Source organism: Polyodon spathula, chromosome 3, assembly GCF_017654505.1.
Source record: "Polyodon spathula isolate WHYD16114869_AA chromosome 3, ASM1765450v1, whole genome shotgun sequence".
In the NCBI taxonomy this organism is placed as follows: domain Eukaryota; kingdom Metazoa; phylum Chordata; class Actinopteri; order Acipenseriformes; family Polyodontidae; genus Polyodon; species Polyodon spathula.
The window spans coordinates 3050114-3066061 of record NC_054536.1 but is presented as its reverse complement, the minus strand read 5'-3'; the positions used below and the strand labels follow the sequence as shown (position 1 = coordinate 3066061).

The 15948-nt window shown below is 38.1% G+C and overlaps 1 protein-coding gene across 3 annotated transcripts in view; it reads right to left on the bottom strand.

Annotated features, from left to right (window-relative positions):
* Positions 1-15948, bottom strand: part of LOC121310258 (RNA-binding protein 33-like) — a 53180-nt gene that overhangs the window by 24426 nt on the left and 12806 nt on the right. For all 3 annotated transcript variants that reach the window (XM_041243560.1, XM_041243565.1, XM_041243566.1), the window contains 7 exons: positions 15698-15906; positions 12331-12604; positions 11511-11569; positions 8199-8319; positions 4493-4821; positions 1813-2079; positions 1208-1552 (listed from right to left, as the gene is read on the bottom strand). In XM_041243560.1, the coding sequence (XP_041099494.1) occupies positions 1208-1552; positions 1813-2079; positions 4493-4821; positions 8199-8319; positions 11511-11569; positions 12331-12604; positions 15698-15906 (1604 nt within the window). The remainder of the gene's footprint in view (positions 1-1207; positions 1553-1812; positions 2080-4492; positions 4822-8198; positions 8320-11510; positions 11570-12330; positions 12605-15697; positions 15907-15948) is intronic.

The window sequence follows — 15948 nt, the reverse complement described above, 5'->3', positions numbered from 1 at the left end:
GCCGTATGTTAGCATAACGGTTCTGTATTGCAGTGATAAAAAGACAAGTAAGAAAAACATTGCATCAGTTCTATGTTTATATAAGTGGGGAAAAAAAAAAACATGTCTTGATGTTTGATGCCAAAGATTCCTCCACTGTAATCAGTTATTTTTCAATATGTGGGGTTTAGAGTTCTTAAAGTACTGACAGGACATTAAAATCCCATTTACCAATATATATGTTTAAAAAAAACAAAAACAAAAAAAAAACAGATTTCATCCTGTTGTCATGTATACTCAATAAAGGAGTTATTTTTTTTAATTATATAACTTAATTTTCCATTCTTTAGCTCGACAAAAATAATTCAGGCATGAAAGGGTTAAACCATTTTTACCAGTCACATCAAAACAGAATTAAAGTGCTAAAATAAAAACTCATATATAAAGCCTGCAAGGTGTGCAAGAAACACAACAAAAGAAACCTCATGTTTCTGACAGGCCACACATTGAGAAGACACTCCACCTGAAACAACTGTGACTAGATCTGCTGATTTTCCTAACTGCATTCTCAGAGATCCATCTCATTTGTGACTTAATTGGGTCTAATGACCAGCACTCACTCAATCTGCCCAACCTTGAACTTTATTTGCTGAGTTTAACAGTATCCATTGCCTACTGTTAAAGATAGTATTAACATTCTAGCAGTGCTGTGCAATGTTTAAATGCCATTCCTTCAGCTTTAAGTCACCTCTGTATACCCTCTCTGTAACTAGCTGAGGAGACATCCATTTCCCAGGGGCTGGATTGCTTACAAAGCTGCTCAGTAACCAAACGTGGAGGACAAAGAGCTAACTGAATCTCAAAACCACATTTGTATAAAGAAAAAACAAAACAAAGACTGCAATCATTTTGGACAAAGCTAAACAAAAAAATAATTGCTGTTCTGGATCTATGAAACCAGCTGTTTCAGTCTTAACTGTGGACTACCTAAGCTAAGATAACAAGATTTGCAGCCGGTGCGAATTAAAAAAAACAATGATAATCATTTAAACTGTAAATGTCTATCCTGCAACATTTTGCTTGTAACTGCGCAACATATAGAAAGCTATGTTATATGGGAATGAACATGAAAGTGTTCTAACATAAAAATAAAAAAGTGCACTGCGTAATGCATGCCTTTTGTAAAACCAATCATGCACAAAATGATCAATGGGAAAATGAAACTGACCACTTCACTTGTCTGTGGAGGATTAAGCTGTGCCACTGGAGTATCCGTTTTGACTACATTCTTCGCTGCCATTCTGGGCACTGTCTGGGCCTTGGCAGTAGTTTGGGGCCTGGCAGTAGGCTGGGGCCTGGCAGTAGGCATCACCTTGGCTCCGGACATTGACCTGGCATTCTGCATATGCCTGGCAACAGGCCTCACCTGCGCAGCAGGAGCCGACATCGGACGGTTATTGTGAATGTTCACATTAGCTGGTGCTACAGGGAGCTCACGCAGGTTACTGTTGCGTGGAGGCAAAGCTTGTACCTGCTGGTTTGGAGGCTTATTCACAGACTGAGGCAGTGTGTTCTGAGGAAAAAACAAAACTAAGAAAATTAAAACTTCATCTGCACTAAAAAGACAAATGTTAGTTTCCCACTGCATTAAGACTGCTTGAGCTTTTAATTTAAAATATTTTTTTTATAAAAACAGTGAAAAAATTTGGGAACTGGATGATCCGACACGATCACGCAAAAAGAACAACCACATTTACAATGCACAATTAAAGTTGGAATGACCACTTCTCAATTGTAATAAAGGACTGGTTATTTTAAAACCCTGTTACTCACAAGTCTGGGTTTTATTGGGCCTGTGCGGAGCGGGGGGCGCTGCATTCGCAGATTCATTTGTTGCTGCATGTTCTGTAGCTGAGGTCTGAAGTAAGACTGCGAGTTAGGGTGCAGGGGGCGCTGTGGACCTGGGTGGCTGTAGTGCAGGGGGTGCTGCTGCTGTTGCTGCTGCTGCTGCTGCTGCTGCTGCTGCTGATGATGGTGATGGTGTGAAGCTGGCAGCTCATGGTGTGAGGGTTGAGAATGTGGAGAAGGATGCATCGGCCCCTTAAATACAAAACAATACAATTAGGAATTCACACTAGTTAACAGATTTAATTTTAATTAAAAAAAAAAAAAAAAAAAAAAAAAAAAAAAACTTTGTTCCTAGTAAAGGTAAAGAATGGGTTATAGCAGGGTTTTCAACATTTTTTTGAAACTCTACCCCTTCTGTCTGGCGATTTCTGCTCAAGTACCCCATTACAATTGTAGCGCACTGAATGGTACCACAGTTGCAATACAAGGCAGGATAATCTGATTAACACATTTAATCTCTTGCTGCTTGTTGTACATAAATTATATAGCAAATAGTTTGAGACTGACAAACTGCTGGTTTAGGACAGAATACCAAACAAACAGTAGTTTTTATAACTTTTAACTAAGTCTTTGGGTGCACAGACTCAGAGTCAAAAGACAGTATTTAGGAATCTCTTTGGAAACACATAGTCGCTTTGTATTCGGCAAAGCTGATCGTCTGTCCTTAAACTTTTCCGAGTTTCGACTGCATTTTGCTGAATCGATGCATCAAATCAGTACCCAGTTTTAAGTCTCCTGATGCCGGTTTGCATTAAAACCTTGCGCTGCTTCTAGTGCTCGTACGGTAGATTTGCGTGCTGCTAGGATACACGCTTCAAGCCCACATTACGCTTTGGAGATATAATATTTGCCAGCAGACCCGGCACGTATTGGAGACCGGCGATTATATTAGATCTCTAGCTTCACATGCTTCATGCAGTCACCGAGAAGCCGGTAACACACAACCTTGTAGCAGCATCACAACTCAATTTAAACACACCAGAAACTTCGTTAAAAGGTTGTTAGTGGAAACTAAGTAACAGTTTTATTTTATAACAAGATGACACTGTATTGGTCACCCTGAAGTATAAAGCTAAGGTATCATTACGGTCTTTTCACATGCACTACCTAACAAGGATACAGTATGCAAAACATTAGGAAATGAAAAAGCCGAATTACAAATTTGTATTTAAAAATGGAATTAGATCTACCATTGTTGTTAATAATAATAATACAAACTTCTAAACATTTTATAAAAATAAACAATAAAAGCAATAAGTATCATTATCAAAAATAATTTATTGTTTAACATCAAACTTGTACATTGTTAATACAAAAAAAAAAAACATGTTAAAATACACCAAGAGGTTTGTATCTGGCCTACTTTAAGCACACTCAAAATTCTCAAAACTTAACATAATAACTGCATTAAACAAATATGCATTACAGGTAGGCCTACCTTAAATTACGTTTTCTATTATTAATTTTTAATCGTGAGAGTCACTTTCACCGCTGTCACTCATTACGCTCAAGCCAGAGACCCACTGTTTAATAGACAGCTAGCGTTTATTTTCAGCATTTGCAGCAGACCCCCGGCGTGTATTAGAGACAGGCGACTATTTGAGACCCGGCAATTATTTGAAGTTTTACAGTAGGCCAAGTATCTGTTTTTTTTGTTTTTTTTTTTAGTTAAAAAATTAAGGCAACATTGTTTTTTTGTTTTTTTTGTATTTATTAAATCTACCCATTACCTTTTGTTTCAAAGCATTTTGTGTTTGGATTAAATGGTAATATTATAGAAAAAGAAGCTGAACTTAGTACAGTAGTCACATTAGTCAGCGTTTGTGAGATTAATTCAAATGCTTTGCTTTTGGACATAAAATGTAACCAGTATTGAACAAGCACAGTTCAGAAATTACTTCTGTTAAAATCAGTATTTTTTATTATTATTACAGTGTTTGTTATTTGTACTGCTTTTCTATAATCGGAAGTGTTATAATTTGAATGCAAGTCGTGCCTTTTTGTTGAACTATTATGCACAACGGTGTTTTTAGTTATTAGAGCTTCTGTTATAAAAATAACATTTGTTTATTTTGAAAACTAAAACATCAATGAATCGATTATCATTGATAAATGTCTACACGGTAATCAAATACGAAATCAGGGTGCTGAGTGCACCTCTGATATCTAACAATTAAACCCCAGGGGTACGTGTACATCGGGTTGAAAACAATGCTATTTCTAGTGCTATTGCCCTAACATAAACACCATTTTTTGAAGAAAAAAAAACTTATTTCCTCCAATGTTTAACTTTTTACAGTAGTCTGCAAGCACAACAAAGGTGTGGAATTTGATACAAATTCTAGGACTTCTAGAACAGTGGCATCTCTCATAGAACCCCTAATGTGTCAATTAAACACTAGAGGGCAGTCTATACCTACTGGATCTTAAGGTTACCAAAAAAAAAAAAACTATTTAAAAAGACCTGAATGGCACTTCTACAAAATACTTACCTGAACAGATCAATAAGGGATACACCATTCCTGAAGACATACAAATGTAATTATTTCATTCATTCATTCATATATATCTATAGTTAAATCTTAATTTACTTTGTTTCACTTACTCTGTGGCGTGCCTGCATTCCAAGCTGCATATGTGGTGATGGGAAGGGCTGCCCAGGGCCTTGTGGAAAGTGCTGTCTCAGAGGAATAAAAGGTCTGGGACTGGCAGGTCCGGGCTGGGTGAAGTGAGACATGCCCATGGCACCCGGAGGATGGAGGTTTGGCCTCATGGGTCCTTCGCGTTGGAACACTGTCTGTTGCCCTTGCTGGTTAAAACCAGGCCCTTGCTGGTTGAAAGGCATGGGATTCTGGCCAGGCAAAGGGTGGTTGTTATTCATGAGTGGAGGGGGGTTCTGTTGTTCAAACATATGCTGTCCTGGGAACCTTGGCTCTGTGAACAACAAAAATGCTTCTAAACACGCTGTGCCATATTGCTCTGCTTCAATTTATCAAACGTGACATCTCTACTTCTGTTGCACCGAATACAATGAAACATACAGTATGTGTACATATTGTATGCATTACCATCAGCTAGGCATAAAGGCTAATTATAAATGAGTTCCTTAATTAAAGAAGGTTTAATCCGGGAGAAGTCTCCCGAGATATATTTTGTCACATTGTCAAAAGTGTCCCGGTAAACAGAAGACTGACAGGAATCAGTAATTCAACCACAACAGTGCAGCAAAATCCACAGAAGAAACTGGGAAATGAATAAAGATCTTAGCAGTTAGAATGTTCTTTAAAGTATTCAGAGACTTGACTAGTAAGCAGTACAGATACAACAGCAGTACAGTAAGAGTTCTTGTTTTGATCACAACTAGCTACTTTTTTCTTGTCTTTTTTTTAGCTGCTACCTAGCTAGACAGGGTAGTACTATGCCAGGCTATTCTAGTGTCCTAGACAGGCATTGCAATGACAAACCCAAAATACTCTTTAAATCCAAAAGCTTTGCAAACACATTCAGGAAACCTGAACACATAGGTTTTACAGTTCACAATGAGACATTTGAACAGATGCACTGTACTAAATTACAGAAACAGGGCTGTAACGAAGGGTACATTTTGACCTTCGGTGATTCAGAACACATAACCAAAGGAAGGTTCAAATCTTCGAAGGCACTCATTTGCATAATGTACTGGTGACGTCACCATAGCTACTAGTTTATACAGTGGCCTGCAAAAGTATTCAGACCCCTGACCAATTCTCTCATATTACCGAATTACAAATGGTACACTGAAATTTCATTCTGTTCGATATTTTATTTTAGAACACTTAAACTTAAAATCAATTACTGTAAAGTGCCATTGGTTTTATGTTGGGAAATATTTAAGAAAAATAAAAAAATGAAATATCTTGCTTGCATAAGTATTTAACCCCCACACATTAATATTTGGTAGAGCCACCTTTCGCTGCAATAACAGCTTTAAGTCTTTTGGGGCAAGTATGTACCAGCTTTGCACACAGTGTCGGAGTGATTTTGGCCCATTCTTCTTGGCAGATTTGCTCCAGGTTGTTCAGGTTGGTTGGACGACGCTTGTGGACCGCAATTTTCAAATAGTACCACAGATTCTCAATGGGATTGAGATCAGGACTTTGACTGGGCCACTGTAGGACATTCATCTTTTTGTTCTTGAGCCATGCCAATGTTGCTTTGGCCTTGTGCTTGGGATCACTGTCCTGCTGAAAGGGAAATTTCATCCCAAGCTTCAGTTTTTTAGCGGACTGAAGCAGATTCTCTTGCAGTATTTTGCTCCATCCATTCTTTCTTCAACGGTAACAAGATGCCCAGTCCCTGCTGATGAGAAGCATCCCCACAGCATGATGCTGCCACCAACATACTTCACTGTAGGGATGGTGTGTCTTGAGGCATGGGCAGTGTTAGGTTTGCGCCACACATAGCGCTTTGAGTTTTGGCCAAAAAGCTCTATCTTGGTCTCATCTGACCACAAAACCTTTTCCCACATCGCAGCTGGGTCACTCTCATGCTTTCTGGCAAACTCCAGATGTGCTTTCAGATGGTACTTTTTGAGTAACTGCTTCTTTCTTGCCACCCTCCCATACATGCCAGTGTTATGCAGAGCTCTTGATATGGTTGACTGGTGCACCATTACTCCACTCCCAGCCACTGAACTCTGTAGCTCCTTCAAAGTGATTGTTGGCCTCTCTGTGGCTTCTCTCACAAGTCTCCTTCTTGTTTGAGCGCTGAGTTTTGAGGGACTGCCTTTTCTTGGCAGTGCCTGGGTGGTGTGAGGCAGCTTCCACTTCCTGATTATTGATCCAACTGTGCTCACTGGGATATCCAAACACTTGGATATTATTTTGTACCCTTTCCCTAATCTATGCATTTGTATTACTTTGTCTCTAACTTCTGTAGAATGCTCTTTGGTCTTCATTTTCCTTCAGATTCACAGCCTTACCAATGATCCTTCAACAGTGGGGTTTTTATCCAGAAAATGTAAAAGCCACTTTAATGGTTCAGGTAATTATGTCCTCGCTAGGGCAATTTCTTTCATCGGTGCAAACTGGAAGCTTCCACAGCACAGGGGTTGAATGCTTATGCAAGCAAGATATTTCAGTTTTTTATTTCTTAAAAATATTTCCCAACATAAAACCAATGTCACCTTACAATAATTGATTCTGAATTTCAGTGTTTAAAAATAAAATATCAAACAGAACGAAATTTCAGTGTACCACTTGTAATTCAGTAATATGAGAGAATTGGTCAGGGGTCTGAATACTTTTGCAAGGCACTGTATTTAACTGAAAATCGTATTATCGTACAGGCAATCCTTATAAATGGAAAAAAAAAAAAACATTAACAGGTAAAAATATGTTATATAATAACAATGCCTGTGTCCGCTAGAAATTATTGAATTGATAGAAATGAGAAATGCACATCACATCTTGTTTTGCCTTGCACCAATTTAACACATTGTCACAGTTAGCATGACAGTTTCTAAAATGGCAAGTGAAAAAAGAGCTGATGTGATGTGTGGGATTAATATGTCAATAGATTCTCTTGATCCCCCATGTAAAAAGTTTTTGACAGTAAGAAGTAAATAGTCCAGATTAGGATGCACACACAACCAATGCTGCAAAACAGTGATCTCTACTAAAGTCACAGGTGCTGCTTCAGGTTTGGGAAGATAGTCACAATCGGTGGATACAATTGCAGGTACATCACTCCAAAATACCTCAAGCTTTCCAACACTGGCCCAATTTGCAAGGAAAATGTTATGTATAGTGATCAACGTTTTGCTTTTGTTTTATATTGTTATCCTATTTTCTGTTATTTAATTTCAAAGGTTTATTCAAGTAAAATTTAAGTTTTCATTTGCTTCAACTAAAAAAAAAGGCATGAGTAAACCTCAGTGATCCTATTGCTTTATGAAAATATCTTTGGCCACTTTTTTATTGCAAAGAAACGACAATGGCAGGGATTAAAAGAAGAAAATGTTTGCTGTACTGTTTTTGTCTGAAATGCTGTGGAGTTCAATGGGAGTAAAGTAAGACCTTTGCAACCGCTTCTAATTTCTGGGTTATTTGTTTACTTTAATGCAGTGTTATAATGGCTTTGATTACATGAAGACACATGTTCATCCCAACACTATTTTCCTATACGCTTAATAATGTGTTACTCTCAATTAGGTGTGCGATCAATCATCAATATCATATCCCACATTTCACCACAACTGGATAAACAGTTCTCTAGATATACATGCAAATGCCAGGGAAACAAAGACAAGCATGCAGGCATGTTCAGCTTACCTCCAATAAAGAAAGGCTCCCTCTCTTGAGGTTGCGGGGGTCCCCTCCAGGGTTCAGGGGAATGGTGTCTTGGGGGCTGACTAAAGTTTCCAGAGACAGGCGGCTGGAATTCAGGGGCACCCTGGCAAAGAAACAGCAACAATAAATACAGTAAACTGGCGCGTAACCACCTGTCACATTCGCCCTAACTGAGTTGAGTGTTTACATTTATGAATTACGAAGGAGAATGTACATTCCCAAAGAGCTGGATATACTTTGGGTGTGTGATTTACAGATAATTTAAATGTATATCAATATCTGCAAATCACACATCCCAAGTATCTTCAATAGATGAAGATTCCTAGTATAGGAGTGTAATTGCACCAAAAATGATTCTTTTGTACATGGGTATAAAGTATCTTCAATTTCTGTCTACACAAGAAACCTGTCAATGGCTTAAATACAAAAATAGAACAGTTACAATTGGTATTTATCATAAGTGTTGCCTCTAGTGTGTAATATCATTCTGAACCAAGTGTCGAGTCACATCATGAGAAATCGCATCCTATACAGTGTGTGGCAGCCTTAAGCAACAGCAAATGCCTAGTGCATATCTACATATAGGGTTTTCAATGGTCATGTTTTAGTCCTGGAGTGTTCCTACTGTACAGGCTTCTGTAAACATTTACAGCTGGGGAACACTGATAAGAGTGAAGGTAGTTAATGTTTATCGTCACAAAATGAAACATGAGCGCCATATCAGAGCTCAAGTTTAAGGTCGTTGCCACATATATTTAATGTTACAGATATGTAAGGCTCACCTGGTATAGACTCTAAAGGTTTAGCTTGGTACATACATTATAAAAACAGTGAGTTAGGCTATACATTTATTGAATTAAAATTAAGCAGAGCAGGAGCAGCATGTGTCAGTTTCATAATTATATCACATTTCTGAATCATATCCTTCAGGAAAGCAACTGCATTTGGAAGGCAGAGAAAAACCCTAAATGTCAGATCATGTGCAGCATACACAAACATGCTGTAGCATTTCTGCTTCTGGCAACTGCTAATTTCATGCCTTTCATTCATTATACACTGAAAATAGCTCACTGAACATGATGCTCGCATACATAAGGAGCAATCCCATCTACCTACTCAAAGAAAATAAGATAACAATCCTCTAATCCTTTCAAGAAATAAGGAGCCACTTGGCTTTCTCTTATCCTCTTAAATATCCCTCATTTAAGAAATGAACCTTTATTCACCACATGATCCTTACGCAAATTCTGCTCTTACTTCTTCCCACCTTCTGTTAATTACTTGATGCTATCAGCTTAATCCAACTTTTCATCCACAATTGATGACTCTTGCTGAGAATGAAAACAGAGCTAAAACTTTACATAAGTTGCTTAAGAAAGTTAATCGGCTACCTTAAGCGCTAGACAAGTAAGAGGATCAAATAGCTATTGTACATCTTATCAGTTCTTTTAAAAGGTCAGCTTCATACTCACAATAGAGTTTAATTAAATACTTATACAATACTGCAGACATTTCCAGAATTTGATAATAACCGAAGCAGCCTTCTCACTTCTAATCCTGCATACATTTTAAAAGGAATACACAGGAGTCGACTGATACAGCACCACAAAAAAGGGTGCTTTGAGACAAATGTCGCAATGATATTTGCAATAAAACAGGGGGCATCTATGGTTGAAGCGGAGCAAATGCAGATAATATATCCTGTAATGATGCATCAGTGATAATCACTTGTGGCTCTTTCAGTCCATTCCAATCCAGACCTGTGACAGTTAACACCTGGGTACAAGCAAACAGTCAATACCTGGTGGGAACGAGGCTCTGGACTGCTCAATACAATAATTAAGGGCATGCTTGGAACAAGATCCTGGATCGGAAAAGACTGAACAGCCTTAGGTCAGTACCACTGTGACTCACAAGTCTTCTGGCACAAATACCAACAAAATATTTTAACCTTACCCGCAATTCACCCAATGCATTATTATATTAAACTATTACAGAGTAACATCTCAAATCATCTGGTCTATACGTCACCATACACTAGATCAGTGTGCCCAATTCCAGTCCTCAACATCTGGCATCCTCCTGTCTTTGTCCGACCTGTAGCCTAGATTGTAACCATTTTAACCCACATCTAGGTCTTAATCAGGTAATTCAATAATACCTATGAAATCCTACAGGACCACATTTGAGCAGTCTTGTACCACATATTAAAACTAGAAGTTACCGAACATTTTTTTCTACTTCATGTTTGGGAAAATTGATAAATATTGCTAGTTCTTTACAGACCACCAATTTAAAGGAAATCATTTTGGAGGTTGGGGTTCGTAGCTAAACAACACTTCCACTAAGAAACACACTGAGTACTGTACAGCCCAACTGCAGATGGGAACCTACTTATACCATTAAATGTGATAGTATGATAATGTATGGTAATTATGATTAATCAGATGCCCACTGGCAAATGGAAGTTGCTGGGTATTTTGTCACCTGCATTTTAAATTGCATTTTCCCTATGCCAGCCTGACAGCATTTGACAGCTGGGGGGATCTAATGCCGCATCTGCTCTCCTCTGCCGAAAGATCCGATAAGAGAAAATGCCCATCATTCCTTTGCTATCTGTGGCTGCAGTAATTACTGGGCTTTGCAAACATTTTGTGAAAACAGCAAACATTTGAAATGAAAGTGCAATACTAAGTACAAACCTCAAGCTCATTTCTGTAAGGTCTATAACCTGAATAAAATGCAATTTGCTGCAGATTCTCTGCTCAACCTGATTTGCATAAATCACTACAAAAAGCTCTTCCCAGGATGTGTCAATCAACACCTGATGCCTTCCACCCTGGTAGCTGGTAAGAACATTTGCAGCAGATTTGGTAATCTGTTTTCAAATACAGTAATCAGTTTACAGTTTAGCATTGATGGAGTAATTACTATTTTATTTTTTAAACCACCATTATTGCAAAGCTGTTTATGACACATGCACTTGCTTCAAACATATTTGAAAAGAAAAAAAAAAGTCTCCAGAATTTCTTTGTTCTCCATGGTTGATTCTGCAGGTTGCTTTATGTGCCGACCCATGACTTCACTTGCAAGCAGCATTAACTAAACCCCCCAAAACCCATCAGTGCCTAAAGCTCATATCAAACATTTCCAGTTGTGCATTCGCATATCAATGTTTACAGATTCTCAAACAGTATTTAGCCAGGGCAGTCAATTAATTGCTATAATAATAGTTCTTTACAAAAGACACATGCAATCCATATCATTAGAAAAGAAGCAGCAGCTGCTACTCACTGGAAATCTCTGGGGAACCACAGCAGGCCTGGGCTGGTTTGGCACAGGCATCAAGGGCACTGCAATGAGAGGGAAGAGCCCATTAGATATCTTTACAGTTCAGCCTTTCCTGCACACAAACATTTTTAATTTCACTGCACATTAATTCCGCTTTATTTTTATTTTTTAAAAGGAGGGGAGAGGAGTCTGGGGTGTTCAAAAGCAAACAAACATGTTTTAACTGCACAAATGAATAATTAAATACTAACATACAAACACTGAGCTTGGATGAGTTAACGTCATTTTAACAAAGGGAATGCATGTCCAAAAAAAGAAGGGTCAGAGAAAATAAACCTTTAGGTCAGATCATTTTGAACTGCTAAAATGCATCAGCGAATGTCTACAAACCAATAAAAGGATGGTTTTGTTTTACGGCTTTAACCTTAGATTTATATTCATTGAAGGGAGGAATAATAAAATGAAAAAAATCCTCCCCCTTTATCAGTCATTACTGCAGACACAATACAGCATGCCTTTCTGCCCTATAGGAACCCCCCAACCCTAACCCTAAACCCATCGCATTTCTAGACACTTCAGTGGTGAAGGGTTCACAACTGATGAGAATGTTAAAACCTGTTCCATAACCCACCCAGAAAGACTGTCAGACAGACTGATAAGCTCAACACTGGTCCCAGCCAAGTTTAAGTAAAATAAACAGTTCTCTAGACATGTAAAATACATTAAGATAAAAATGGTTGTACTTCAGATGTGATCAGAAGCTACAAGTCGATTTTCACATTGGTCAATCGACATGACTCATTAAAAGAATAAACTATCCAACCTTGCACAGGAGAGGAAACTGGGCCTCTGAAGTGCGGGTTGATATGAATGTTCTTGGGCTGCTGTGGAGAATGTGCAGGTGAGGATCCTTCTGCCTGTGGACGGATGAGTGTTCCTTGTGGAGAAGACGACTGGTGGTACGGATGGGAAGGTATCAGAGGCTGAGGGGACTGTCTCTGCTGGCTCTGCTCCTGGAAATGGCCTCTGGGAGATTGCTGGTGGTGTGGCTGTTGATGGTGCAGCTGCTGATAGTGGGTCATCCTAGAGGGTGGGTGCTATTTGGAAAATAAATTATAAAATAAAATCAGCAGATACAACCATTTCATAAATCAGTGGTGTATCTCGTTTCCCTCAAACCTGTCTGGTCATTTCTTTTGATAGTGATATCTAATGGTATATTTACATCTCTCACATGTTACTAATATTGTGTTGAATAAAATTTTTATATGCTCTGTGTGAAGGGTGGCAGTTGTTTTTAAGTACTAAGCACAATACTTGACTAACTGCTCTACAAACAGCTAGGGTTGAGGTCACAAGTTCAATTGCTAGCTAGGAATTCAAAGGTAGTACAAAATCCGGCTAACAAAAAAAGTTTTGTTAGGCGGCATTCACGCACTGTGTGTTCTTTCTTCTTTCTCTTAACAGAAACCGTTTGACAATGTGTAAATACTATAAATCACATAATAAATGTCACTCGCATAAAAAATTCGATCTTTTGATTTGCATAAAGAATATTACTTGAAAGTTGAATGCAAACTGTGCATTGACTCTGTGTACTGGATGCACAGCCAACTCTGGGATCAATCGACAAGCATAAGTTCATCATATTTTTAGCAGTAGTAAAATGTTACCGATATCCTGCTTGGAACGCTCACTGTTCAATAAAGTGTTGTTTTGTCCAAGTCAGCTGCAGTTCTTTTATTGGCCGCAAACTGCAATGCAAGCTTACAGTATATAGCGCAAGCAGCATCAATTACGTGTAGATAAACAAAGTTTGCTTTATTTAAAATTACAAAAACACGAATACAGTTCGATAGCACGTATTTTTAAACTCTGGTAATGTGTCCCGAGCCTTCGAAGGTAAAAACATAACCCATTCAGGCACACAAGGAATTGAGGAGTTGTTCAAGCAGTTTCTTCTTAAAAAGCTGACAATTTGGATGACCAGATCCAACCTGTTTGTGAATTTTAAACCCTGTTTCGTGCACCTCACTGGAAAAATAAGAAAGGTAACATTATTTTTATTTATGAAACACGTATGCCCCTTTTACCTTAGAGTTAAAATGACTGGCAACAGAGATAAAAAAGCCAATAAAATGTTTTAATAAATATATATATAAAAAGGTGTTTAATGTATAGATGAGCAAAGGCCAGCTCTGTTATACCCAGGAAATGACTTTCTTCTGAGCTATGTGCATTATTAAGCTTGACTCCTGACCACGCAACACAGTACAGAACAGGTCAACTGAAGACAGCAGTGAATAAAAGTCTGTGAGTCAGACAGCTCGTATCTACTCGGCTCAAAGAGCAGAAGCAATGTTAGGAACAGAAGACAAGACAAGCAAGCAAGCAAAGTTCCTGCAGAATGCTTTATTTTAGTCTTGCCATTTCAAACTCATGTTCTGAAAAAACAAATGAAGAACATTAACGGTTGTCTGTATAACGGTATGCAAGAAAAGCTAGAGTTCTTAGACATGCCAGATGTACCAAAGAGTTCATCTAAAAAGGCATATATTCTGGTGGTTGACTGCATGGGACTTTAATGTCAGTTGTTTGTTTATTTTTGAAGCAGCTATGAGATATGAGGATATAGGTCCCTTCACTGTAACCTATCAAACCCGTTACAGGGGCCAGGCCACTCGATTTGAACATGTACAGACACTTCAGCATTTAAGTATGATGATAATTCCTTAAGAAAATGACCATTCGTTCACATTCCCTCCTTTTAAAGTATGCAAAAACTCATTACTATTAAGGCAATATATAACAACGGATCACCTGAACAGATCTCCAACGGGATCCATTATTTCCCTAAAAAGTTTTGAGCCCGGCTTTATTAAATGTCCAATTTAGGGATGCAATGGTTATGATTTTCCAGAACCGAAGCCTGCATAAAACGCCAAACCAAATGACACTGACAAAATAGAAAACCGAACCTTTTTTTTTTAAAAAGCATTTGCAGTTTTTTGCACAACGCCAGAGGGCATTTTCATGAGTTTACCGCACACTTTTCTGCATGTAGACAGTTCATATTTACTTCCATTAATTTGTACATCGTAACAAATCACAAGTTATGACAAGACCTAACTGACTGATTGACAGCCCACGGTGCTTTTGCTACTAGCCCTGCAGTTAAATGCAAACACTCAGACTGTGTTCACTAGTTACACCTTTTGTTTAAAAAAACGCACCCTAAGAATTGAAGAGCTGAAGTTGGAAGTTTAAAAAAGAAAAAATGAGTGTTGCATCTGTTAAATTACTACATGTAGACCTAGTAAAAATCAAATAATGATTCTAAATTGGCTAAAACAGCCAAATGCAACAATATTGAAAGAAAACGCATGCATTGACATGTGTTTAGTTTGTGTCCGATCGCTTTGTTGTCTATCGGCATATTAACTGAATTCAACCCTCGCCTGCCATCGAGAACTTAAACACCACAATAAATGTTTCTGTGTGAGCAAGAATCTCTTTTCTAGTGAACAAAATGCCTCCAAAGTAGATTTCTCAGTTTACAAAAACTCCCTTCAAAGGCATTGGAAAGTGCATGAACAGTCCAAATGAATGGATTATATGCTCCAATAGATTTTTAATAATAAAAAAAAAATGGCACAAGAAACTAAATCCTGGGCAAAGTACAAATTTAATTTCATGTAATGCTTTCTGAATGGACCACTGCCAAGTTATTTAGTATAATCCATATATCAACACGGATAAGAGGGCCAAAGACCTTGTTTAATTGACTTTTTCAAAAGCAAACTAACACTACTGTTCCAAAAGGACATGCCAAGAGAAGGACAAAAGCAGACTGACAAAATGTAATCGTGCAATCAAACAGCAGACTATATTAAAGGCAAATATCACCAAGGATATCCATGGTGGGTTTTAGAATTAAACTGCATAATTATTTTTACATTTTGTATTTCCTTAAAACACTTGCATAACAAGTAAATGATGCAATAAACAATAGAAAATGCACTCCTTTAACTTGAAGTATAACATTTAAAGCATGAGTCATGACTAATCACATAGGGAAAGAAATAAATCAAGACACACATTTTTCAAAGAACATTTGCACTTCAGAAACCCACTACTCAGAAAATTTGTTAGAGTATTGTTTTTTTTGTTTGTTTTTGTTTTTTTTTTACCTGCAAAGACACTGGCATGGACATCAATGGAGGCCTCTGCTCATTCATTCTTCCTCTGCCCCCAGCGTCTCTCCTGAAATTCCCATGCTCATAGCCAGGGAAAGCTCCTCTCCCTCTCCCCCTTCCCCATCCCCCAAAGCGACCCTGCTTGCGCTGACGCTCTTTTTCTTCAAAGTCCATCAGTGTTGCTTTAGCTTCTTCAGAAAGCTCTGAAATTCAAGCCAAACAGGGTAAAGATTAGAGACCACATG